The 26,402-nt window shown below is 38.1% G+C and overlaps 4 protein-coding genes across 4 annotated transcripts; 3 read left to right on the plus strand and 1 right to left on the minus strand.

Annotated features, from left to right (window-relative positions):
* Positions 1-1,062: 1,062 nt before the first annotated feature.
* LOC117990217 (serine protease snake-like) lies at positions 1,063-8,321 on the plus strand. Its single transcript, XM_034977681.2, has 9 exons — positions 1,063-1,315; positions 2,570-2,628; positions 2,823-2,861; positions 3,164-3,293; positions 3,926-3,988; positions 4,167-4,249; positions 5,262-5,441; positions 6,672-6,885; positions 8,134-8,321. Exons 1-9 carry the CDS (start codon positions 1,270-1,272, stop codon positions 8,304-8,306), a joined length of 987 nt encoding a protein of 328 aa, XP_034833572.1. The 5' UTR covers positions 1,063-1,269; the 3' UTR covers positions 8,307-8,321.
* On the plus strand, positions 8,307-9,749 carry LOC117990218 (plasminogen-like). Its single transcript, XM_034977682.2, has 3 exons — positions 8,307-8,400; positions 8,445-8,551; positions 9,303-9,749. The coding sequence occupies exons 1-3, from the start codon at positions 8,307-8,309 to the stop codon at positions 9,486-9,488; spliced, it is 387 nt and encodes a 128-aa protein (XP_034833573.1). The 3' UTR covers positions 9,489-9,749.
* A 278-nt stretch (positions 9,750-10,027) lies between these two features.
* LOC117990219 (serine protease snake-like) lies at positions 10,028-16,765 on the plus strand. Its single transcript, XM_069504409.1, has 9 exons — positions 10,028-10,361; positions 10,447-10,487; positions 10,920-11,025; positions 11,476-11,538; positions 12,114-12,187; positions 12,937-13,116; positions 13,865-14,072; positions 14,821-14,987; positions 15,718-16,765. The coding sequence occupies exons 1-9, from the start codon at positions 10,328-10,330 to the stop codon at positions 15,952-15,954; spliced, it is 1,110 nt and encodes a 369-aa protein (XP_069360510.1). The 5' UTR covers positions 10,028-10,327; the 3' UTR covers positions 15,955-16,765.
* LOC117990220 (tryptase-like) lies at positions 16,548-25,346 on the minus strand. The gene is made up of 9 exons (XM_069504404.1): positions 25,168-25,346; positions 24,295-24,356; positions 21,288-21,396; positions 20,982-21,044; positions 20,241-20,359; positions 19,446-19,637; positions 18,625-18,844; positions 17,857-18,014; positions 16,548-17,259 (listed from the first exon to the last, which is right to left on the minus strand). The coding sequence occupies exons 1-9, from the start codon at positions 25,205-25,207 to the stop codon at positions 17,026-17,028; spliced, it is 1,197 nt and encodes a 398-aa protein (XP_069360505.1). The 5' UTR covers positions 25,208-25,346; the 3' UTR covers positions 16,548-17,025.
* Positions 25,347-26,402: the final 1,056 nt, after the last annotated feature.

A 26,402-nucleotide genomic window follows, 5' to 3' on the forward strand; every position in this document is an offset into this window, starting at 1 on the left:
AATTAGGACATCCTTCTAATCGGAGGTCGGGGCTCAATCCCGGGCACGCACTTCTAACTTTTGGGAGTTAGTGCGTTTTAAGTAATTAAATATCACTTGATTTAACGGCGAGGAAAACATTGTGAGGAAACCTGCATGCCTGATAGTTCTTCATAATGTTGCACATGGCCAGCGTGGTAGACTATGGGCACATACACATCAAATACATACTTCGCTGTAGTCGGGTAATATACATATTATAATAATATCTTCGATGATATTTGTCAGACCTAGCACAGACTACGGTCTATTTGGGCTGCAAATTGCAAACACCAGTCTCGGTTTTTATCTAGTGCTTTGGTCTAAAAGTATGGTATAATATTCACTTTGCATTTTGTCAAAATAAAAAAAAATATTAAAAAAAAATATGGTAGAGACAAAATAGGGTACCCATCTACATAATAATTATTGTAAGTAATTTCGGAGGGTAGTCTACTTTTAAGTTGATCGCGGTAATTGAGGACGTTGGTCCTAGTGAGTAGTCGGGGATGCTCCTAGGTTCCGATATGTGAAGAATCAAGTAGCTGATGACAAATAGTAAACATCCAGATCAATCCTCTTTTGTCTTCATAGTTTATGTTAAGACCCGCGGCTAGTTAGCGAAGAAAAGCAACATAATCTCAGAACAAGCACTATTAGAAGTAGCCCTATTGTGACACTGTTAGAGCGAGATAGCTAAATGCATTTAAGTTCTTATTAGAACGTGACAAAATGATTATGTTTTGCCCTTATCACCGTGGCCACTTTTTGTTGTTTGCCAAAATGTATTTGTCCGTGAGGTTTTGGCAAACAACGTGAAATGAGGTTATGTTGACTCAAGTATTGTAAATAAATAATTGATTCGTTTTGTTCTTTTTTGTTTTTGAAGTCATTGTGCAATGGTGGGTTGCAGTATACTAGCCGAAGCGAACGTAATATAGACGGAATAACATTTCACAACTAAGTACCTCTGCTTGAGCGAGAGGGACTGAGTGGGCCACGCTTGTTGCATATCTGGACATATCTGTGAACATAATAGACAAAACTTGCACTTGCGTTTAAAAAACGCTTAATGTGAATCATTTTAAAAAACAAAAAATCAGCCAGTGTAGAGAAATTGTCATTAGTCTCTCACAGCGCCTCAGATCCCTGACATGGTTTTCAACAAGTCTCACTAGAACATAAAAATATTCCGGGCTATTTATAAAGTTCTCGTATTGAAGTTTACACAAAGTGCAAAAAGTTCCAAGGATGTGGCCAAAAAGGATAATATTATGTGTTTTATTATTTATACTAGGTATTTGTTATTTATACTATGTATTTATTTTATTTAATTAGTACACCCCTTCCGCTTTCTTTAATTTTTATAATATCCTCTACCCTAAGGTTGGCTGGAAGAGATCGCTATTTTAGCGATAAGGCCGCCTATTGTACATGCTATCTTTGTTATATGTCTATTTTTTGGTTTTGTTGTACAATAAAGCATAAATTTTACTTTACTTTACTATTTATATGAGTGAAAAGCAGGAAAAGTGAAAATAATATTTTTGGGGTATCAAAATTATGTTTTTATCGTATCATCATAATGAACTTATCGCTGGCCAAATACTGAGCAAGAGTCTCCTCTCAGAACGAGAAGGGTTTAGGCCATAGTCTGCCACGCTTGGCAGACTTCACACACATTTGAGAATAGAATAGAATATAATGTTTTTTTATTCATGTAAACTTTTTACAAGTGCTTATAAATAGTCAGGTAGTTTTAATTTACCACTGGTTCGGAATGCCGTTCCTACCGAGAACATTATGGAGAGCTCTCCGGCATGCAGGTTTCCTAACGATGTTTTCTTTCACAGTTAAACCCAGATATTACTGCTTAAACTGCTTAAACTTGTAGATTACATTATTTCCATTCATTTAAATTACCTATCAGTTCGTGACTTAAAGTACCTATACTTAGTTCCTGATAATAATCAACGAGCTTCTTATGAATCTAAATGATAAAAGAGCGTGGATTCGATCTGCAGCTCGTTCCAAGAACGCGCAGGACTGCATTAATTATACATGGCATAATATTGTATATCAAGTTGAAAAGAGCAACCGCGGAGTTTCTTGCTGGTTCTTCGCGGTAGGAAAGGCATTCCGAACCATGCACCTGACGATTCACAAATACTTGTAACAGGGTACTTCCCGTTGACCTAGAATCATTAAATTAGGTAGGTAGGTGGGTCTTATAGCTGGTATTAGGGGAAAATCTGAAAACCGTGAAAAATTGGGTTATTATTATGGGAATATTTTCATATTTCGAAGTAAGATAACTATATCAAGTGGGGTATCATATGAAAGGTCTTCACCTGTACATTCTAAAACAGATTTTTATTTATTTTTATGTATCATAGTTTTTGAATTATCTTGCAAAATGTCGAAAAAATACGACTGTAATACGGAACCCTCATTGCGCGAGTCTGACTCGTTTTAAATATCGAAACCGTGATCAAAAGTGTTTGGTCGCGGTTTCGCGGATTTATTTTTGAATAAATATTTTTATTTGCAGTATCAAAGATACAAACAAAAGCGAACTTACAGTTAAATAAATCGTCACTAATAAAACGGGTATGTAATCCTTCAACTACTAAGTTTTTTATATTTTAATTTATTTAATAGTAATTATTTTTAGAATTGCTCTATTTTGAGGGCTACATATTATGTGAATAGAACACGCTTAAACTCACATATTCATCTGGTTTGTCGGTGTAATTAGTAATTTATTATTGAAGGAATATAAAAATACTTTTTAATCTTTTCAGCAAGAAAAACCATGGATTTGGGGAGAAGTAGAATCTAAAGTAAGTACTTAAATCTACTATAGGTACCTACATAATTCTTCTTCTTCTTCCTGTCCTTATCCCACGCTACGTGGGGTCGGCACAATTACGAGGGTCATGCTAAAAGAAATTAGATACCTATTCCTAACTCTTTCATTAGTTTCACAATGACAACTTATACACGATCCTAAATTTTGAATAAAATGCACCCTAGAAATTCGTTTTCCAATAAAATCAATCAATCTCTCCAGTCTCCTATTTACACTTATAGCTCTTGTTCAATAGGTGCGGGTCGTCTTATGAAGCACCCTTGTATTTCACAGAATAAAAGCGGCCTTGGGTCTGAGCATACGACAGTGGAACCTGCTACTGCGAGCAGTCACAACCCGTGCGATCCGTATAACCCGCCGAAGCCAGATTTTAGAGCACCAGGTCGTAGAATAAGCGAAACAAGTTAGTAACTCACCAGCCAGCAAGCCTATTCAGTTTCTTAGTGGCTATGTAATTTATAGTCCGCGACAGATGATAGAGAGAAGTAGAGATGGCAATCGGGGTAAGAGGCGGGGGGACGCCCGGCACACCCGCACATCACCCGCGCTCGCCCGCACCGGGTTAGCGCGGGGGCTGTGTGGGTATGCGGGGCGTTCCCTCCCCGATTGCCATTTCGATCTGTCGCATACTCTGTACTTTTTTGACGACCTTCCTAGCGCAGTGGTGAGCGCTGTGGTCTTATAAGCGAGAGGAATTAAAATCAGTACCCTTATTATAAATGCGAAAGTGTGTTTGTTGGTTTATCTTTCAATCACGTCGCAACGGTGCAACGGATTGACGTGATTTTTTGCATGGATACAGATAAAGACCTGGATAAAAAGCCTATGTCACTCACATAGGCTTTTTATCCCGGAAAATCAATGAGTTCCCACGGGATTTTTAAAAACTTTTTACTTTGGTACTTTACTTTTTACTTGCATTTTGGGGTATAAACGCATTTCTCCCCCTCTCTCAAACTGTGATTTATTCTAACGTACCTGCATTCTCATTAATAAATTATTATTATTATTCATTTTGTATCATCTATGTTTCAGAATGTTTGGAATACATGTGGGAGAGAAAAAAAAGAGACGATCAAAACGACAGGAACGATGAATGTAAGTATACTACACAATAATAAGAAGTAAGTATGCTTGAACAAAACATATTACAAAATCGAAGATTAAATTAAATTAAATTGAAGTGAATTGAATTGAATTAAATTCTATTAAATTAAATAAAATTAGTATTATTTAGTATTTTTGGGTTTAGCAATAATTGTTTTGTTTTTTGTAGGTTTGCAATCCACACTAACGGAGCAAGAAGGAGAATATGAAATAGGTGGAAGAGAGGCATTGTCGCAAGAATTTCCGCATATGGTAAATTTCTTTAAGGCTAACGATAAATTTCCCGGAATTCTGCTACAATCTGACGTATTGACGTATCTGTGCGGACAAAACATCGAAAGAAAATTCCGCATGCATTTTTGTGGTAGGTACATTTTCCCCTGATATCGTACAAAAAAATTAGAGTCTGCCTAACGAAAGCTGGAGTGATTTTTTACCGTTTTTAAGAGCATCTGAGGCGGTCAAGCACGTAGATTTGTGCTTGAGTCAAGCATTTTGATCGTTTACAAAGTTTGTTTGATGCTTGAGTCAAGCATTTACGTGCTTAACGCGTAATTGATGCGATTTTATATTTTTCCTTGACGCGAGACGTTCGGACAGTGTTCATGACAAAAGTGCCGTTTGATTGATCAAGCCGCTTGACGGGCGCATCAAGCTTGAATCAAGCAGCTTGATCAAGGAAAACAAATCTACGTACTTCAAGCCACTTGACCGTCTCGGAAGCTCTTTAGAAACGTGCAATACAATGGAATATAAAATCACTTGTTGTTTTGTTTTACCTTGCCTATTTATTGCTTTTTTGTTCGTTGTTTTGACGTCATCTTAGTTGGTCACTAAAGTTACCTACTATCAAATAAGGAGTAAGGAAACATCAAAAAAGCAGTGATAGCCTATAAGCCTACAGGTTGCCGTCGGATTCCTATTCGGAGACTTTTCAAAGTTATGTGCAATTAAATAATTAAGTATCAAGAAAAACAACTTGAGGAAACCTGTATACTTGACAGTTCTACATGATGTTCTCAAAGGCGTGTGAAGTCTGCCAATCCACACTGAGCCTGATGGTGGACTATGGCCTGCGCTCGGAATCGAGAGGAGACCTTTGTTTAGCACTGTGCCGGCGAGGGATTGATCATTATGTCGATGAAGTTAGGAGTGACAAAATTTTGTCTACAACTAAATTTACCTTCTAAGATACAACAGACCTGAAGCAAGACCTTGCAGTCATGAACTTTTTAAGTTTTAAAATAATTGTACATCTATTAAGGGTGCTCTTGGATGGAGAGCGGTAGCAGGCTCGTGGGTATTCAGGTGTGGGGCCAGCCTGATCAGCTCCAAGTTCATGCTGACTGCGGCGCACTGCTCCAAGTCCACTCCGCTGGACACCAACATTGTTAGCCTCGACCCAGAAATCGTTAGACTTGGGGACATAAATATTGGAGATACGGTAAGTATTTTCTACCACCGGTCTCCATCTCAATCTCCACTTCGACCCATTCCTTTATCCTCAAAAGCAGCCTTCAGGGCCATACCCATTAATAGAAAACCAAAGATCCTCATGTTTGGTACACTTTAAATATAAGTGGTAACAATTCGTCGTCAGTTTCTCCTTTGGAAGTAGAATATCCTTCTCTATTGACTAAAAGGAGGAACTGACGACGCATTGCTACCATTTATATCTCCGCTTGCTTGCGACATTTGGAAAGAATCCTAAAATATTTTTGTGTTCGCAACGAATACAGGGTGTAACCAGAACGCTAGCAAAACCGCTACCTGTCTTCGTTTTTAGTATTGATGATTACTGATATGATTTAAAAAAAGAAAAACGCGGAAAAATACAAAAATAATCCCATATTTTGTAAAAGTTAACTAGCACTATAAATTGCAAACAAAACATCTGAATAACGCTAGAGGTCAATCAACGTTGCGTAAGTAGGCCACTCAGAGTCAATGCCGCGTCGTAGGTGAGGCATTGATCCGAGTTTTGCACACTATACATTTCTGGTTTGAAAAATACTAAATCACTAAATCGCTTGTAAGAAAACATAGCTGATTGATTTTCTTCCAAAAAATGTTATTTCTGAAAAACAAAATGTTATGTCTTCGTATATAGGACTAGCTTATGCTCGCGACTTCTTCCGCGTGGACTTCACAAATTTCAAACCCCTATTTCACCCCCTTAGGGGTTGAATTTTCAAAAATCCCTTCTTAGCGGATGCCTAGGTCATAATAGCTATCTGCATGCCAAATTTTAGCCCAATCCGTCCAGTAGTTTCAGCTGTGCGTTGATAGATCAGTCAGTCAGTCAGTCAGTCACCTTTTCCTTTTATATATTTAGACTTTTAGTTTCTGAGTAATATTATAAAAATAGCGTTAATAAATTTTAATATTATCTAATCCGCATTGTTACGAGGAAGTTGTAAGTATTTTTACTAAATAATGGCCCCGACTTTGTCCGCGTGAATTTGTCTCTCGAAAATCCCGTAGGTACTTTTTGATTTTCCGGAGTAAAAAGTAGCCTGTTTGCCTCCGGGGTGGAAGCTATCTCTGTACCAAATGGCAATATCAGTTAAGCAGAGAGACTGAAGAAAGCTAACATCATACAGGCAGGCATACGCTAGTGTTTATATAGTATTTACCCTATCCCACCGCTTTTTTTTTAAATTTCTATTTACAGTCCAATGGCCTTCCGATAGACGCAAAGATTTCGCGAATGATCGTTCACCCGAAATACAAAGCGCCCAAGAAATACTTTGACATGGCGATTGTAGAACTGGAGGAAGAAAGGAGTTTTACAAGCAACGTGCAGCCTGCTTGCCTGTGGAGCAAGTTTGATACCAACAAACTTGGAACTTCTGCTACTTCGACAGGATGGGGCGTTATCGATGCTGGTAAATAAGTTTTTCTCCCAGTTGCTGAGCAATTGGCGTCACTCAGATAAAGCAAGTATTATTGAAACATTATTAACAAACTAGCTTATGCACGTGACTTGGTCCGCGTGGACTACACCAATTTCAAACCCCTATTTCACCCCCTTAGTTGTTGAATTTTCAAAAATCCTTTTTTAGCGGACGCCTACGTCATAATAGCTATCTGCATGCTAAATTTCAACCCGATCCGTTCAGTAGTTTGAGCTGTGCATTATTAGATCAGTCATGACTATCAAGCTGTGCATTATTAGACAGACTGACTGACTGACTGAATAGTCAGTCAGTCAGTCAGTCACCTTTTCCTTTTATATATTTGGATAGTTGAATTGTACTCCTAAAATAAACCTACGGTCACAGCGTGTAGAGGATTTTCGAGAGTTTTAATCTAACAAACTAATGGCTACTTACATCAAATTATTATTTAATTAGAGCGCGATTACTATCGCAATATTACCCAGTTCACGATCTAAACATCGAAGGTATTCAATAATAATCGTTGCGTTTCGGACGGAGACTGAAAAAAAACCCTTCAAAACACCCGTATTTATACAAATTGTATAAAAGTGGCCTTCTTATGACGTCGAATGAGTCAAATATCGATTGTACTAAACTACCTCCAATAACTAAACAATTAAATCAATTTATAAAATAAAATAAAAAAATTATAAAAATAACCTAACATTTCGGCCGTCCTGAAATTAACACGTCCTCGTGTTTCCAATCGTCATGTCTGTCACGGGCGCTCCTTGTCCATGAAGCTTGCCCTTACCCTCCGTCAAATCATGGGATTTAATGCTGTCCTTCATCAAATTAACAATAAATTCATCATAATTTAAAAAATACAAAGTGGCAATGGGTAGGGCACATAGTTCAAAAAACGGTAGATGTTGGGGTCCCAAGGTGCTGGAATATCGACCTTGACAGACGATACCAAACAAGTCACAGGAAGCCGCTGGATTCAGGCGGCCCAAAACCGTGGCGTGTGAAAGTTCCTAAAATGACTAAAAGATGAGTTGACGTCTATCGATTGATGATGATATAACTCCACGGCCCGTCTCGTGACACGTTGCGTCGCCCAGTTTAATTAACCTTAAAATCGTGCTTTATTAACCGTAATTAATTTTGGTAATTCAGGCCTTATCATTCTGAGTGGAGTCAGTGATTGGTTGATGATCATGATCATTATTTTTTTGGTTGGACGTTAAACAGCAAGAAGAATAACATCTGTAACACTGCAAGTTGCGGTGCTGGACATCATCGATTCGTATCTGTGCAACAATTTGCTGAAGCAGTCGTGCAACCGGCAGTGGTGCGGGATACAGGAGCATCAGATATGCGCTGGGAAGTTGGCTGGAGGTGTGGATGCTTGTCAGGTAATGTGAATGCTTGTCAGAGCTGTGCAACAATTTGCTGAGGCAGTCATGCCACCGGCAGTGGTGCGGGATACAGGAGCATCAGATATGCGCTGGGAAGTTGGCTGGAGGTGTGGATGCTTGTCAGGTAATGTGGATGCTTGTCAGAGCTGTGCAACAATTTGCTGAGGCAGTCATGCCACCGGCAGTGGTGCGGGATACAGGAGCATCAGATATGCGCTGGGAAGTTGGCTGGAGGTGTGGATGCTTGTCAGGTAATGTGGATGCTTGTTAGAGCTATGCAACAATTTGCTGAAGCAGTCGTGCAACCGGGAGAGTTAAAAAAATCTCGTGGGAACTCTTTGATTTTTCCGTGACAAACAACAGCCTGCCTCGGATACGAGTTATCTCTGTACCTTTTCTCTAAATCGGTTAAACATATGGGCCTTGACAAGCTACCATATAGACAGACACACACATTCTCACATATTTTGTAATATTAGTTTGATATACCTAGTGTAGACATAATAGGCTACTTGACAATTTTTTTAAGTTGGTCTTAAATGGTTAATATTTGTCCTATTATATCAAAAAAATTAACACTATATTTTTTTGCGCCCTAAAAACCGTAAAACTTTCATTTAAAAATATATATTTCTTAGACAGGTGAAAACACTGTCGGCCATGTTTGGCCGATAGATTATCTGTGCTCTGACGTCATGCATTTGTAAACAACAGTATAACCCTGTGGTTATACTGTTGTTTACAAATGCATGACGTTACGAACCCTGTGGTTATACTGTTGTTTACAAATGCATGACGTCAGAGCACAGATAATCTATCGGCCAAACATGGCCGACAGTGTTTTCACCTGTCTAAGAAAAATATTTTTTTAAATTAAAGTTTTACGGTTTTTAGGGCGCAAAAAAATATAGTGTTAATTTTTTGATATAATAGGACAAATATTAACCATTTAAGACCAACTTAAAAAAATTGTCAAGTAGCCTATTATTATGTGTTGTGCAGGGAGATTCAGGAGGGCCCTTGCAAGTGAAAATAAACCTGCCCGAATCTGGCGAGGGGTCCATGCACTTCGTGATCGGCGTCACGTCGTTCGGGATAGGATGCGCGCGCCCCAACCTGCCGGGCGTCTACACCAGGGTCTCGAGCTTCGTCGACTGGATCGAGGGCATTGTATGGCCTGACAGCTAATGAAATTAAAAGTGAAATACATATTTATTTATCAAAACTTAATTACATCTATCTAACTTTAATAGAGTACTGTCCCCTAAACTAATAGATCCCGTATCTTAAGGAGCAGTGCCTACCTTGTTTGCCTTGAGTTGAATAAAATGTTTTGCTTTTCTTATTAAAGTACATCTATGTATATCATAGAGTTACCTGAGGAATGTTTGTTATCTCCTTTTACTGTGCCTATACTTATTAAGATTTGTTGAATGTAAACTTGCTCGACCGTTGGAGTCGAAACGTCCTGAGTAGACAACGCGTAACCATCGTGCTGGAGCTTGCAGCACGATGAAATAAGTTTGATGACGTAATGTTATGTTGAGATGGGAAAAATCACGGATAAACAAACGCGTAGGTAATTAGTTCTGTTCTATTAAAACTTGTCATCATATTTATTACGTAAATAGTAAACTAGTAGGTAAATAAAATAAATTGCAGATTACTGTTCCTTGAACAGTATGTTGTTTTGGTGTGTATTGTATTAATCGATGCCTATAAATATACCCAGAATTAATTGTGTGCTCTGATTTGGCGGACGTGTAATAACGTGACCATGTGACTTGAGGCCATTGTTTATTGTGTTATATATTTTGTGTTTATTAATGTGAAAGACAGTCCGTTTTAATTTTTTTTTAAAACACAGCTACCTACTGCCTATTGGTGAAAGTTTGAATAAACTATATACCTACAGTAATTTTTGACATAGCTGTTTCAATAGGACAAAATTATTATGTTGTAATAATTAATAATTTTTTATCTAAATAAATCCATATATTATATTATTTAATATTATAAGATTCATTATGCAGTGGGGGTTAAATTTGGTTGTATATGCCAGTGAGTAATCTTTTTAATAGAAAAATTTAATTATTTTATGGGTACCTACTTACCTCGTAATATTGGATATATCTAAAATTTGCAGGTTTAATTTCGAGCGCCTGTTTAGCGAAACATGATAAAGGGGTAAGTATCCGTTCGGAGGTTCTAAGCTTTCATTATCATCATTATTATCAACCCATCGCCTTCTCACTACAGAGTCTCCGCTCAGTATGAGAATGGTTTGGTCATGGTCCACCACGCTGGCCAAATTGCGAATTGACAGATTTCATACATCTTTGAGAACATTATGGAGAACCCTAAGGCGTACAGGTTTCCTCACGATGTTCTTCTTCGCCGTTAAAGAAAGTGATATTTAAATGCTTAAAACGCACATAACTCCAAAAAGTTAGAGATGTGTGCCCGGGATCGAACCCCTGACTTCCTGAATAGGAGGTGGCCGTTATAACCACTAGGCTATCAAGGCTCAAATTCAAATATAATACCTATCAAAATAGTCATCTTTTATATATAAAGATTAGGAACTTAAGATAATTACCTATTATTTGGGTTTTACAGAATATTTATAATAATGTGTACGTCACATTCCCGGACGATCCCTGTGATAATGCGAAGATAGCAATACCAGATTTTAATGCAAGAAGACGTCGAATAAGCGAAGTCAGTAAGTAAAAAATATTACGTGGCTTAGTATAACTTCGACATACCCTTTACACCTTTCAAAAGTTTACCTTTTCAAGCTTTAACTGCTGAACCAATCCTGGAGATGGACATAGGATGCTTTTTATTCTGAAAAAGAGTTCCCACAAGGTTTTTAAGAAAAGTACCTCTAGCGCTTCAAAAATGATGGACTTTCATACAAACTTCCATCCCCCATATAACCCACTTAGGGATGGAATTTTGAAAAATCCGTTCTTAGTGGATACCTACTCTTTACAAAGAATACCTCCTCATGTCTCTAGGACCAGCGGCTTAGGCTGTGCGTTGATATATATGTCAGTCAGTCAGGACTTTGAATTTTATTTATAAATGTAGAAGATCTAAAACTTTTAGAAGCTAAAAAGGAAACTGGTGATGCAATTTTGTATTAAAATGTAATTTGGATGTTTTTCAGAATGCCTTGAATACGTTTGGCGAGTAAGATATGAACAAGGAAAAGATGTTAGAAGAACTCAATGTAAGTAGGTATATTACTATTGTTAAAATCCATATTATACAGAGTACTTAATTACCTATGTATATCGTATACGTTATTGAAACGGAAAAATATCTTTGCCCCACGGTAAAACAGAAAATTTTAAAAGGTCAAAATATCCATAGTAAAATAATATTAATTGTACGTTATAAGGGTAAGCTCAGAGTCAGTCAGCGGGCGATGGAGAGTGCTATACTTGGAGTTTGTCTACGTGATCAAATCAGAAATGAGGAGATCCGTAGGAGAACTAAAGTAACCGACATAGCTCAACGGGTTGCGAAGCTGAAGTGGCAATGGGCAGGGCACATAGTTCGTACCGTAACCGTAAGACGTTGGGGTCCCAAGGTGCTGGAATGGCAACCTCGCACCGGAAGACGTTGCGAGACCCCCCACTAGGTGAACGGACGACATCAGACGAGTCGCAGGGAGCCGCTGGATTCAGGCGGCGCAAGACCGTGGCGTGTGGAAGTCCCTACAAGAGACCTATGTCCAGCAGTGGACGTCTATCGGTTGATGATGATAATGATGATGACGTGTAATTAATAAGTATATTTCAGGCGAAAAAGAAGACACTGACAGGACTCCAATTTTAGGAGGAAGCGATGTGTCTTATGGGGAGTACCCACATATGGTAAGTTAAAGCGAGTATTTTTCTGGTGGGAGGCTTCGGTCGTGGCTAGTTTCCCACCCTAACGGCAAAGCCGTGCCACCAAGCGATTTAGCGTTCTGGTACGATGCTGTGTAGAAACCAAAGGGGTATGGGTTTAATAAAAACTACCTCCTTCCAGGTTAGTCCGCTTCCATCTTAGACTGCATCATCACTTACCACCAGGTGAGATTACAGTCAAGGGCAAACTTGTATCATCTGAATAAAATAAAAAAACAATTTGTTTGTAATACTTCTGTTTGCTAAAAAATAATTTGGGATAAAATGATAACTGTCTTAAAACTTAAGTAGGTACCTAATGGCTAATAGTAGCCATTAGGTACCTACTTAAGTTTTTATTTTCAAAAAGTCAAAAGTCGAATCATTTATTCAAAACTAGCTGACGTCCGCGACCCTTAGGGGTTGAATTTTCAAAAATCCTTTCTTTGCGGATGGCTACGTCATAATAGCTATCTACATGCCAAATTTTACCCCGATCTGTCCAGTAGTTTGCTGTGCGTTGATAGATCAGTCAGTCAGTCAGTCACCTTTTCGTTTTATATATTGAGATAAATTTTCTCTGTATGATTTTATAATGATCATGACACTAACAGTGGAAATAATAATATCAAGGTGTTTTTTACATCTTGATTACTAGGTTATTCATGTGGAGTTTTTTTTAAATACTTTTATTTATTTAAGTATCATGTCCGTATAACATGACATATCCATAGGGCGCTCTTGGGTGGAAGGCAAAGGTCGGGACGTGGATCTTCAAGTGCGGCAGCTCTTTGATAAGCGAGAGGTTCGTGTTGACCGCAGCACATTGTTCCTGTGTGCCCAGTACTGACAACACCGTCACCGAGTTACAACCCAAGATCGTGAGACTTGGCTGCAAGAATATTATGGACGTTGTAAGTGTATTAATTCAATGAAATTTAATTAAGTGTATAATAATAATTTTTAATACAAAAAACAAAAATACCAAACTTATTCTAGAACATAAAAATTACAAATCGAAAATATCATCTAAACCACCGCAACGAGGCAGGGTGCCCAGAACGCTGGCAGCGTTAGGTAACTGCCAGCCCTCCGGTCCCCCGTGGATTCCGCGAGACGGGATGAAAGGTCCTTAAAAAAGGATCTCGCATCCTCGCCCCACGAACCCATGGTCTCCACCCCAAAAGGCACAAATATGAAACTATTTTCTATATTCTCATATTTGCGCCTCTTGGCCCTTTCTGCCTTAGTAGCCGCCGCTCCGGCCGAATAAATAATAAATAATACTTCACTAATAAATTTAATTAGAAAAAAAAAAAAAAATTAAGTGTATTAATTAACATTAAAAAAATAATAATACTGTGACAAACTAATAAGAAAGGACGCGGTGGCAGGGAGCTAACTAAACTGCTCACGCTAGTTCAACGGCATATGCCCGTGTGGCTAAATGCCTAGCGTAAGCAGCCCCCTACAGACGCCATCGCTTTTTCCTACGACTTTGTCAGCGTGGATTAGGTTTTCTAAAGACCTCGATTTTTTCACATTTCCTACATTAGTGGAATTTCACCTACCTACAAATATCAAGTTTCTAGACTCAGCATTTTGAGCTGTACGTACGTTGACATATCAATAGCTCATGGATTAAGTACCTATTTTTTAAAGGATAAAGGAGAGCCAGCATACGACGTGAACATCCGTAGATTCATTAGCCACCATCGGTACAACCCTCCCCGCCAGTACTATGACATAGCGTTAGCAGAGCTGGAACAAGAGGTGTCGTTCCGTTGGCATGTGCACCCAGCCTGCCTGTGGAGTCAGTTTGCCAACCCTGAGGAAGGAACCGTGACTGGTTGGGGAGTCATAGAAACGGGTAAGCTGTTGTAAAAACATTCCTAGATTCATAAGCCACCACCGGTACAAGCCTGCCCACCAGTACTATGACATAAAGTTGGTAGAACTAGAAGAGCAAGAGGTGTCGTTCCGTTGGCATGTAGACCCAGCCTGCCTGTGGAATCAGTTTGCCAACCCTGAGGAAGTAACCGTCACTGGTTTGGCAGTCATTGAAACTGATAAGCTACCTGCAGTATGCTCCTGATAAAAGCATATTGCACAATCGAAGATTATGCATTGCGCAGGACTGCATTTACTTTTATACTGGGCACAATATTATTGTAAATCGAATATTTCTCGAGTTCGAGTTTCTTGCTGGTTCTTTTTGGGAGGAAAGGCATTTCGAATCAGTTCAGTGGTAGATACATTTGACGATTCAAAAGTACTTATTCTTTTTCTATATTTTTATACTTAATATCATTTTTGACCAAAGTTTTATCGCTTTACCTTGTTTTTGGATTACTTTTTAGCAGCAGTTTTGGTCTTTTGTATCTATAGATATTTTACTTTGCTCTGACGGCTCAGACAACATACACATAGTAAAAACGAGACAAATTTATGTTTCTGACATAAATTCCTCTCGTTTTAACTCTAAGGAAAGTCTGAGCAAAGTACGGTCTATAGATCTCAGTTATAAGACGCATTTCCAGACATTGAGATTGGGTCGAAATCCAAGAGCTCATTAATATTATTATAGTTACACAGTTTTGATTGAATCTGTATTTCAGCCAGCCTCACCTCTTCTCCGGAGTTACAAAAAGCTGATATAAGAATAATAGAGTCAGATGACTGTGACGAGATGTTGCAGTTGAGGCGGAACCAGCGCAAGTGGTGGGGCATCGTGGAGCACCAACTATGCGCTGGCGACTTCGCTGGACGCATCGACACTTGTAGGGTAAGTCTTAGCTGATATTATAAGGACGATAGAGTCGGATGACTGTGACGAGATATTGCAGTTGAGGCGGAACCAGCGCAAGTGGTGGGGCATCGTGTGGCACCAACTATGCGCTGGCGACTCCGCTGGGTGCATCGACACTTGTAGGGTAAGTCTTAGCTGATATTTCCTTAGATTATTTAGGCTTGCGCTTGAAGACAATCATGCTTAAAAAGCAATGGTGAGGTCTATGTTGGAGCGCGCTTGCCTAAAAGATAAGTATTAGTTCTTGCTTACGTGACAGAAATCACGGGCGCTCGCTGGTAGGGCAGTCCATACCTTAGCGGTTCGTGTCAAAAATGTTGAGAAAAACCGTTTCGTGCTAAAAGTAATGTACAACCTCAGACAAAGAATCAAGGTGGACTTGTCAGACGCGTATACCTGAAAGGGACAAAACAACAAAACAAATCATATTTACGAATTATAGGTTATGTTTCTTAATTTGCGTTTGCTACGACTGTCACACAGCAATGCACCAAAAATGGCTTTCTGCACGCCTTCAATACTAAATTTAAAACAGAAAAAAGGTATTATTATTTTGATGTCAAGTCCATCTTGATTCTTTGTCTGAGGTACAAACTCTCCCTTTATACACTGTAGTCTGTGGTACAAACAATGCACCCATGCACAGATACATCCCCTCTACAGGATATTTTTACCTGATTTGTTATTATCTTTTGAACACTTTCAGGGCGATTCAGGCGGTCCCTTGCAGACCCTGGTCCCGCTACGGCACTCAAGTCCTTTCATCAAATGGAAGCTTCACCAGATAGTGGGAGTCACGTCGTTTGGCTTCGGCTGCGCGCGACCTAACACCCCCAGCATTTACACCAGGGTGGCCAGCTTCGTCACGTGGGTGGAGAATATAGTTTGGCCATCGAACAGAACTATTGAAAATCGGATGTGGTTTAATACTTCGCTTAATTAAATATATCTGAACAACCCTAGCTCTTAAATTAGATATTAGGCTAGCTTTGTACAATTTGAATCTACTCGATTCAATATATATATACTTAGTCGGTATATAGTTAGTCTAGTTACATCGAAAAGACTATTGAAAATCGGCTGTAAGTTTAGCTTAATTAAATCTCGGAAAAGTTCAGCACTTATACTAGAGTAGCCAGCTTCGTAACGTCGATCGAGAATATAGTTTGGCCATCTTAATACTTCGCTTAATTAAAATATATCTGACCTATACTTATGCCCGCGGCTTTCTCTGCATGGGCTATCTTCAATCTCAAACCCCCACCCTTTATGATTATATTCATCGTCTAACTATATTAGTATAACATCCTGAAACACTTTCGACTTTCTGATGAGATTTTCTCCATTCGCTCCCACCCTCGTACATAGGCAATATATTATAGGTAGGTACTGCTATCAAACTCTATCTCAAGAGCTGACTACTTAGTGAAGTTGATGCATTGTATTGTAGGTATGACAACAGCATGTGTTTTCTTTGTTTTTAGAGGTGTAGAGAGATAGAGTTAGAGTTTTAAATAAAAACTTCTACTTTTATTACACATTTTTTATATTCCATCTGTTTTTAAGTAAAAAAAATATATTAAATTTACTTTTTCAGTATATTTTATGAATATAAATTATACATAATATATTAAAATTAAAATACTCATATTATAATTAAAAAATAAATATAATATGAATTTTTTTTTTATTTATTAGGTTTAGTTACGGCTACTTACACGAATATATTATTAATAAAATAAATATAATACATAGTATAATTAATGTTTTATTTTAAATAGCTGAGTTGAGGTAGTTATATAAAAAACTCAACTCCACTCTACGTCACGTTTATTTTTATCGTATCGTATCGTATCATTTCTATCGTATGAGAATATTTCTGAAGGCCACTTGACTTTTGTATCAGCTAACTCAGGTCCATTCATGATTATCTGCCGTACTCAGAGTCGCTTAATCATTACTTAAGTTTAGTTAAAACGAGACAGCTATATCTCTCACATAAATCGGTCTCGTTTTAACTCAATCTTAAGTAACGATTAGCGACTCGGCTGTCAGAGTCAAATATGGTGTCGTTGCGTCTCCAAACAGTGTCTTCAATCCAATCTATGAAACTGGAGACACGGGTGTACACGCCGGGGCGGTTTTTCTTCCCACATTTGATACCAAAAGAGGTGACACCAAGAATTTGGTACATGTTGCCTTCTGTCTTTAACGGCACCTTGACTTGTAAGGGCCCACCGGAATCACCCTGGAATTAAATTCTATTTTTAGGGTTTCGAAAGGGTAAAAACGGAGCCCTATTAATGTCAGTCTGCTGTCTGTCTGTCTGCGTGGTAACAGGTCTCTAGCTCGTAGACTAAATGAGTGTTTGACCTTTGGTGTAGAACGTTGACCTAAAACCAAAAATTAAATTAGAAATTCAATTAAATTATTTCCCCACACAAGAAAAAGGAGCTACGGATTTTTTATCACGACATTAATACAACTTTCTATGAACCTTCACGCTTTCATGTCTAGTTGATTTTATTATGCTTAATTTTGCAAATCAGTCCAGGAACCTCTAAAAAATCGGTGTACATACAAAAAAACATGCCGAATTGAGAACCACCTCCTTTTTGGAAGTCGGTTAAAAAGTGAATGTAGGTAGCTTTGATCTATAGATTAAGGCAATTCCATTCGCGAATGACAATTGCCGTTTTACCTTGAAACTAGCAATTTTTGTTTTGGTTTTGGCGAAAGACATTTAATCAGATACTAATACGCAAACTTTTAGTACTTTTACGTAAGTACTAGGGTAAAGGACAAAAGGGTAAGGGAAAGGATAAAAAGAAACGTAATTAGGTACCTGGCAAGTGTCGATACCTCCAACAAGTTTTCCAGCACAAAGTTGAGTCTCCCGGAATCCATCCCAATTTCGATTACGGAACATTTCGAGAATACTGTCGCATTTTGGTGTTTCAATGATGTCTACAACTGCCGCTTGAAGCTGTGTAGGTTGTTTACCTGTAGGTAAATTACGTCCAAGAAATCCATACTAATATTATAAATGTAAACGTGTGTGTCTGCTACTCTTTGGAATAAGTGAAAAATCAATCAAGTGCGAGTCGGACACGACACGAAGGGTTCCGTACCATCGTGCAAGAAATAACACTTTTTTTAAAAAAATTCATGGCGGTCATTTTGTTAGTATTTGTTGTTATAGCGGCAATAGAAATACACACACTAGCTTATTCTCGCGACTTCGTCCGCGTGGACTTATTTTATTATTATATTTATTTTATTCCCTTAGGGTTTGATTTGTCTATAATACTTTCTTAGCGTCATAGCAGCTATCTGCATACTAAATTTAAGCCCGATCTGTCCAGTAGTTGGAGCTGTGCGTTGATAGTGATGTAAGTCAGTAAGTAAGATGGTAGTCAGTCAGTCAGTCAGCTTTTCCTATTATATACCTATATAGATTCTGTCAAAATTTCAACTCTCTACCTATTACTGTTCACGATATACAGTCCGCTGACAGACGGACGGTCGGACGGACGGACTGCGGAGTCTGAGTAATAGGGTCCCGTTGGCACCCTTCGGATACGGAACCTTAATAAATGGGGCAGATCCTTACCTTGTTCAGTGTATCCCCAACCAGTTAACACGCCCTCTGTACCAAGATGGCTGATATCATAATATGGCCACAAGCATGCGGGATGTATGTTCCCCTTGAACTGAACGACTGAGTCCAACTCTATAAGGGCAATGTCGTTATACTTCTTCGGTGGCCTGTAGCCCGGGTGGCGGATAAACCGTTTGATTTTCACGTCTTTTGGCTCACCATTTATGTTGAACTGTAAAGATATATTTAATCTCCATCATTACTTAGGTACCAACAAGTGAGAGCGCAGTCACGGGCTAACTTTTAATTTGAAAAAAAAATGTCACGATAAACATGGCTAAATTTCTTTAAGGCGAAATGGAATCACAAGATCGAAAAGTCTGGTCCGCCCGAGCGCAAATTTGTTGCACGCTTTTTATAAATATAAATAAGTATTTAAAATTCTATGTGCTCTGTTACTATAAAAAAATACCGCAGTCCCTTAGTGTATTAAACGTTGAACGTAAATACGAAGTTTTATTGAAATTGGTTCTATATCAATCGAATAAAACTGGGTTTTCTCCTAATGGTTGTGTAAAAAATGCGTATTTTGGGGAAACGCGACATTTCTGTATCGAGCCAAATTGTGCTAATCGTGTTTTGACTCTCGTAATTCACTAAAGAATATCTTTAATTTTTATAATATACAAAAATAAATATATAAATCAATAGTTTTTGAGACCGAAACATCTGAATTTTGTTAAAAAATTCAAAAAAAATGTGAAAAAATTAATCTGAAATTTGAAATTTGATATCCGTCTTCTGGTACGCATAGCGCCTTAAAAAATGTTTACCTCATCATCAGCAATGTTCTCAACACCAAACCGTACGATTTCTGGTTCAGGGTCCACGATATCAGGCGTGTGCCGCAAGGACAGCCTGCAGCAATGGGCTGCTGTCAACGCGTACTTCTCACTTATTAGTGTACTTCCGCATTTGAATAGCCATTGCGGTGAATCGTTCTTTGATCTCCATCCAATGGCTCCCTGTAATCATCTTTACCTACATCGCCATAAGCTGTTTATGTCCCATAGATGAGCAAAATACATGTCTTTTTTACACTAGAGGGAAGGAACAGAGCATAAAATCAGTTTTTTTAGATTTGCAGATTTTCTCATTTTCGTCATCATCATTATCATGATCAACACATCTGCCACGATGGCCATGTGCGGATTGGTAGACTTCACACACCTTTGAGACCATTATGAAGAACTCTCAGGCATGCGGGTTTCCTCGCGATGTTTATTTAATTAATTAAAACGCACGTAACTCTGAAAAGTAAGAGGTCCGTGAACGGGGTCGAATCCCCGACCTCCGATTGAAAGGCGGATGTCCCTACTTTACCACTTTTGTGCTATTTAAATATGCTGAAAAGTCAGTCAATAAATTATGCTGAAAGCTGACGTCGACTGGCTAGGTGAGTATAGCCGTAGAAATATACTATATAATATGCTGAAAAGATTCGAAAAAATTGGAGTTTAAAAAATTAGAGACAGTAGGTTGAATGTTTGAGGTAAAGTTTGCAGGACTTTGACAGCAATCTTTTTATTAGGTGTAAGTAAGTCTATGGTAGAAATTAGTATACTGACCATGTGAGGGAACTCCCCTTTGATGGCTGCTCGACCACCAAATATAACCGGGGAATTAATTAAAACATAAAATTCCGGCATTACACCCTTCTTTATCTGAGAAATTAAATAAATCCGACCTGAAATTAAAAGTCAATCTGAGGAGGTTTCTTAATTTTTACAGTACCTAGGTATTATCATCATCATCATCAACCCATCGCTGCCTCTCAAAATGAAAAGGGTTTGGTCCACTATGCTGGTCAAATATACCACTGTACAGGGTGTAACCAGAACGCTGGCGAAAACAAAGACAGGTGATAGATAGTACTGATATGATCAGTGATATGATACCACAAAAAAACGCGAAAAAATGAAAAAATCCTATATTTTGTAAAATATCACGATATGCCTGAGGCTAGAGGTCAAGAAACGTTACGTAAGTAGGTCACTCGGAGTCAATGCCGCGTCGTCGGCGGGGCATTGACCCGAGTTTTGTACGCTATGCATTGTGGGTTTGAAAAATTCTAAATCACTTAAACTACAAAATGAGACAAATGGTTATTGGTATTGGATTGTGTTTAGGCAGTATAACAATAACGCTAAGTTCTTGCTAGCGTTCTGGTTACACCCTGTATTATTATTACTTTAATTTATAGACTAGCGCTCGGCTGCTATCAAGTGATGATGTAGCCTAAAAAAGAACTCGCTTGCTTAGAAGATGCCTTACATTAAACTAACTTAGTAGGTATAAAAACTACTTACACCTTTGAGCCCATTGTGCTTCTTTATCCCTATTTTCCATTTCCCAAATATATTCCAAGCATTCTAAAATTAAAACATAATACAATTCATTAATCAAGCACCTAAATGACACGTCAGTTAAAAATCTAGGATAGAAGATGAAATTCAAAATTAAAATGGCAGATCGATTAAAATAAAACACTGCAACTAATGGAATTTTAAAAAAGACATTCCTAAACAGAATTTAGACTAATATTAGTCTTGGATGTGAGTTACGTATGAATTACTTACTAAAACTTCTAAATTACATAGCTTACAAATACTCACTAGCTTCGCTTATCCTGCGACCGGTTCTTTTATAATCTGGCATTTCATCGACAACTGGGTCACAAGGCTTTTCTTTGGTATCTCCAAAATCATAGTATGTTTCATTGCTCTGTAAAATATTCAGCTATGATAAGTACATGGCACATCATTTTCTAAATTGGACTCTGATCGTTTTTCTGCGCGCTTTACGCTTGTTTTTAACCGGCTTCAAAAAAGGAGGTGGTTCTCAATTCGGCCCGTTTTTTAGGGTACCGTAATAAACAAGGAACCCTTATAGTTTCGCCATGTCCGTCCGTCTGTTCATCCGTCCGTCCGTCGTCGGTTAATCTCAGAGACTATTAGTGCTAGAAATCTGTAATTTGGCATGGGTATAAATTTTAATCACGCCGACAAAGTGGTGAAATTTTTTTTAGGGTATCTCCCCTACATGTATGCCCCCCTCCCCTCTATCAGCCAAATGGTAGTATATAGGAACGTGAAAAATTCACAGCAGTAGTATTTATATAATCAATTTTAAAGGAAAACTATCTTGGCTAAGTAGGGTTCACATCTGTTTTTCGAGGTTAATTATGACTACGGAACCCTACACTGCGCTTGGCCGGTTTTTTAAATGTATGTACACCGATATTTTTGAGGTTTCTAGACCGGTTTGCAGTCTTTTTTTAAATCAACAACAGAAGTTTCCGTGGTGGTCCCATAAAAAAACTGTCGATCCAACTCCCTTAATCCTGATGCTGCAGGGTTACTGCCCGCCTAAGCTATCCTATCGCCTTAGTAAGGAAGTGTTCATAGATGGTTCGTGGTGAATTAATACTGCCGTGACGTTAATCATTAATTATGTTAAAAATAAATAAAGACTATGATTTTTAGGGTTCCGTACCTCAAAAGGAAAAACGGAACCCTTATAGGATCACTTTGTTGTCTGTCTGTCTGTCTGTCTGTCTGTCTGTCCGTCTGTCTGTCAAGAAACCTACAGGGTACTTCCCGTTGACCTAGAATCATGAAATTTGCCAGGTAGGTAGATCTTATAGCTGACATTTGGGGAAAAATCTGAAAACCGTGAATTTAGGGTTAGATCACACAAAAAAAATTAAATTGTGGTCATGAACTAATAATTAGTATTTTCAACTTTCGAAGTGAGTGACTATATCAAGTGGGGTATCATATGAAAGGTCTTCACCTGTACATTCTAAAACAGATTTTTATTTATTTTTATGCATCATAGTTTTTGAATTATCGTGCAAATTGTCGAAAAAATACGACTGTAGTACGGAACCCTCATTGCGCGAGCCTAACTCGCACTTGGCCGGTTTTTATTCAAATTATTCTCTTTTATAATGATTCTAGCGCCATAAACTACCGCTATACAAAAAATCACTTCATTTTTTTACTATAGCCCACGACCCTATTATGAATTTGCCTCAACTTTAGAATTTTATGATATGTACTTAGTTTCTCTATATAATTTCTGAGAAATAATATGGACAGAAGGACTCGTCGAAAATATTTTCTACGGAATTCAAAAATGAGGATGTAATAAATAATAATGGAGTTAATTAAATTACTTAAGTAGACGGCGTTAGTGACTCATGTGATTACAACAACAAAGGATAAACACCTACCAACTAGGTACTCATAATATGCGATTGCTATTATTATTTACGGATAGATTCATATTATTTTGTATTAATCATTATTTCCTCCTGACAATAGGTAGGTACCTACCCAACGGAGAATAATTAGGAAGGATGAAGATAGACGATGAAGAACTAATGCAGGAACATCGTCTGGCCTTGGCGGTATGTTGGTGGTAACTAGGTATCATCATGATAAACCCAACGCCGGGACACTACTGAGAACGGGTCTCCTCTCAGAATGAGACTTACTTTGGTAAACTATAGTCTACCACGCTGGCCAAGTGCAGATTTGCAGTCTTCACACCTTTGAGAACATTATGGAGAACTTTCCGGCATGTAGGTTTCCTCACGATGTTTTCCTTCACCGTTAAAGCAAGTGATATTCATAACTCCGAAAAGTTAGAGGTGCGTGCCCGGGATCGAACCTCCGACCTCCCGTATGGGAGGCGGACATCTCAACCACTACCTACCTAACCTACCTAACTAGAAAATAATAAAATCCCAAATTGACCGTGCCGGGAATCGAACCAGGGACCTTACACTTTAAGACCAAAGCGCTCACCTCTGTGTCAGGGACGTCAGTTTTTTTATTAAGTAGGTATGAAGTATATGCTGTGATAGCCTAGTGGTTAGGACGCCCGCCTTCACGTCGGAGGTCGGGGGTTCGATCCCGGGCACGCACCGCTAACTTTTCGGAGTTATGTGAATTTTTAGTATAATTAAATATCACTTGCATTAACGGTGACGGAAAACATCGGGAGGAAACCTGCATGCCTGAGAGTTTCCATAATGTTCACAAAGGTGTGTGAAGTCTACCAATCCGCACATGGCCAGCGTGGTAGACTATGGCCAAAACCCTTCTCACTCTGAAAGGAGACTCGTGCTCTGTAGTGAGCCAGCAATGGGTTGATCATGATGATGATGATGAGGTATGAAGTTTTGTAGAATAATAAATTGATATTATGATATCCACGGTGATTACGCACTGCACTTCCGTCATCCGAGTTCTATACGTCATCTGAGTTCTATACGTCATCCGAGTTCTATACGTCATCCGAGTTCTATACGTCATCCGAGTTCTATACGTCATCCGAGTTCTATACGTCATCCATGAGAATATAAGCGATTATCTACGACAAATTATTATCATATAGCTCTATATTATGTACTTATACGTAAAGATAAAAAAAGCATGTATCTAATTACACATTTAGAATTGTAATAATATTGTAAATTTGTACCTTTTTCAGTAATAAAAGGCTTATTTATTTATTATTTATTTATTTTCACGGACTCGGATCGGATAAGTGCGTAACCGCCGTTATAGTTATGTTATAAACCGAATCAGAAATAGCCTATTATTAACTTACTTGGATTGCTTCTAACAGGAATTTTTCTAATTCATCAGTGCTAGAAGTTTGTGTATGAGCCACTATGAAATAGTAAGTATACAAACATTAGTATAATGAAATAATCTATCTATATATATAAAAAGGAAAAGGTGACTGACTGACTGACTGACTGACTGACTGACAGATCTATCAACGCGCAGCTCAAACTACTAGACGGATCACGCTGAAATTCGGCATGCAGATCTCTATTATAACGTAGGCGTCCGCTACGAAAGGATTTTTCAAAATTCAACCCCTAAAGGGGTAAAATAGGGGTTTGAAGTTTGTATGAAAGTCTGTCAGTTTTGAAGTGTCGATAAATAAGTTTTGTAGTTAATATTTTTGCAATTAGCAGTATGACATATTTTATTAAGATTATGTTAAAATCTCACAGTTAAAAATCAAACCTAAGGGTGTAAAATAGGGGTTTAAAACTTGTGTAGTCCACGCGGACGAAGTCGCGGGCATAAGCTAGTACTCAAATAAAAAGACATATCTTACGTAGGCCCTATTATTTATTATACGTATTTTTACGTAGGCTTATCGTTTATGCAAAATGTACTGATATTTTGCATTTTATTAAAATAATAGTAAGTAGTTGGTATAGATATATATTTCCTTCTTGATTTATGAATTTTATTAGTGCCACACCAGCCAGCACAGTGCATTCCTTGCATTACATTTTCTTTAATACATAGTAAGTACTCGAAAAATTACCTAATTTTAACATTATTATCGAGGATCTAAAGACTTAACTGTTGCAGTTAAGCCAATAATATTTATACTACATTCCTACTTTTAATTTAAAATATGAAGCATCATGTAAGTATAAAAAAAAAATCGGAGACATACCTGCAAATAAAGTTGTTATAATAATCCCTGCGCACAGCATGATTATTTTTAAATTATCATAAAAACAACATTATTGAGTGTTACATTTAAAAACTATGTATTTCATTATAATATCTTTTATATTTATAAATATACGCGCGACATTTAAAGAAGTTTTAGAGACACACGCACTAAGTAAAGGTCTGTGGATGTTCTGAGGATAAATGCTCAAGACAATTTAAATAAACCTGTTCTGATATAAGCCCGGGCAAACACGTTTGGTATGGGATTTAATTTAAGTGACATCGAAAGGGCAGAGTGAACTAGAGGGAGAGAACTCTCGGTTTGATCCTGAATCGACGATATGTCAAATATTAGGTTAAGGTGACGTGGAATCATAAAAATAGGGCTACCATAAGGCTACCTGCGTCGAATGTACCTGTACTAACATTTGCAATCAAGGGCATCATCACTTACCACCGTGAGATTGCAGTCAAGGGCTAACTTGTATAGCTGAAAAATAAAAAATTACGCCTGCTAGTGACGTCGCAGCCTCGAAGATTTGTTAGAAGTTACCTAACTGTCGTGAGCTGTGGAAAGGATTTATACCGATTTGACTTGACCCTCAATGGTTGCAAAATTTCCAACAAATAATTAATTTTCATTGTAACTAAATAAGAATTTTTCTTCATTTCTCGTTCCAATATTAGAAGAAGCACAAAGTTCGAGACTTTTTGATTGCAAATTAATGAAATTTTCCGAATTATTATAACATCACCTGACGCGGCTGTCCAATCAGGCGCCCGTTTTGAAAAATGGAAGCCAACTTTAATATACGCCAAAGCAGAGAGTTGCCATTTACTAGAGGCATCGATATAAATGTCAATATCAGCGCCACTTCTTAGATACTAATGAACTAGCCGTTCGAAATCAAGACGTCACTGAGGTTGCATTAGTGCATTATTAACATTTACGCAGCAATAAGTCGGTGCCATTTTGTTTGTTCAATAACCTTGTCCATACGAAGTAATATATAAGTCGATACTGATATTCCATACGAAGTAATATTTAACTAGAGGTGTTAGGACGCGACGGTTACCTGGGATCCCAGGTCTCACTCCTGGCAGGCCTCCTACTAAGTGGACCAGGCTTTTTGCCTTGGTTAGCTCCACGACAACTTCACAACTCACACTGAACTGTGTACTCACCGGTACACCTTACCTATCTATCTATACCACTTCAAACTATACAGAACG

Source organism: Maniola hyperantus, chromosome 17, assembly GCF_902806685.2.
Source record: "Maniola hyperantus chromosome 17, iAphHyp1.2, whole genome shotgun sequence".
NCBI lineage: Eukaryota > Metazoa > Arthropoda > Insecta > Lepidoptera > Nymphalidae > Maniola > Maniola hyperantus.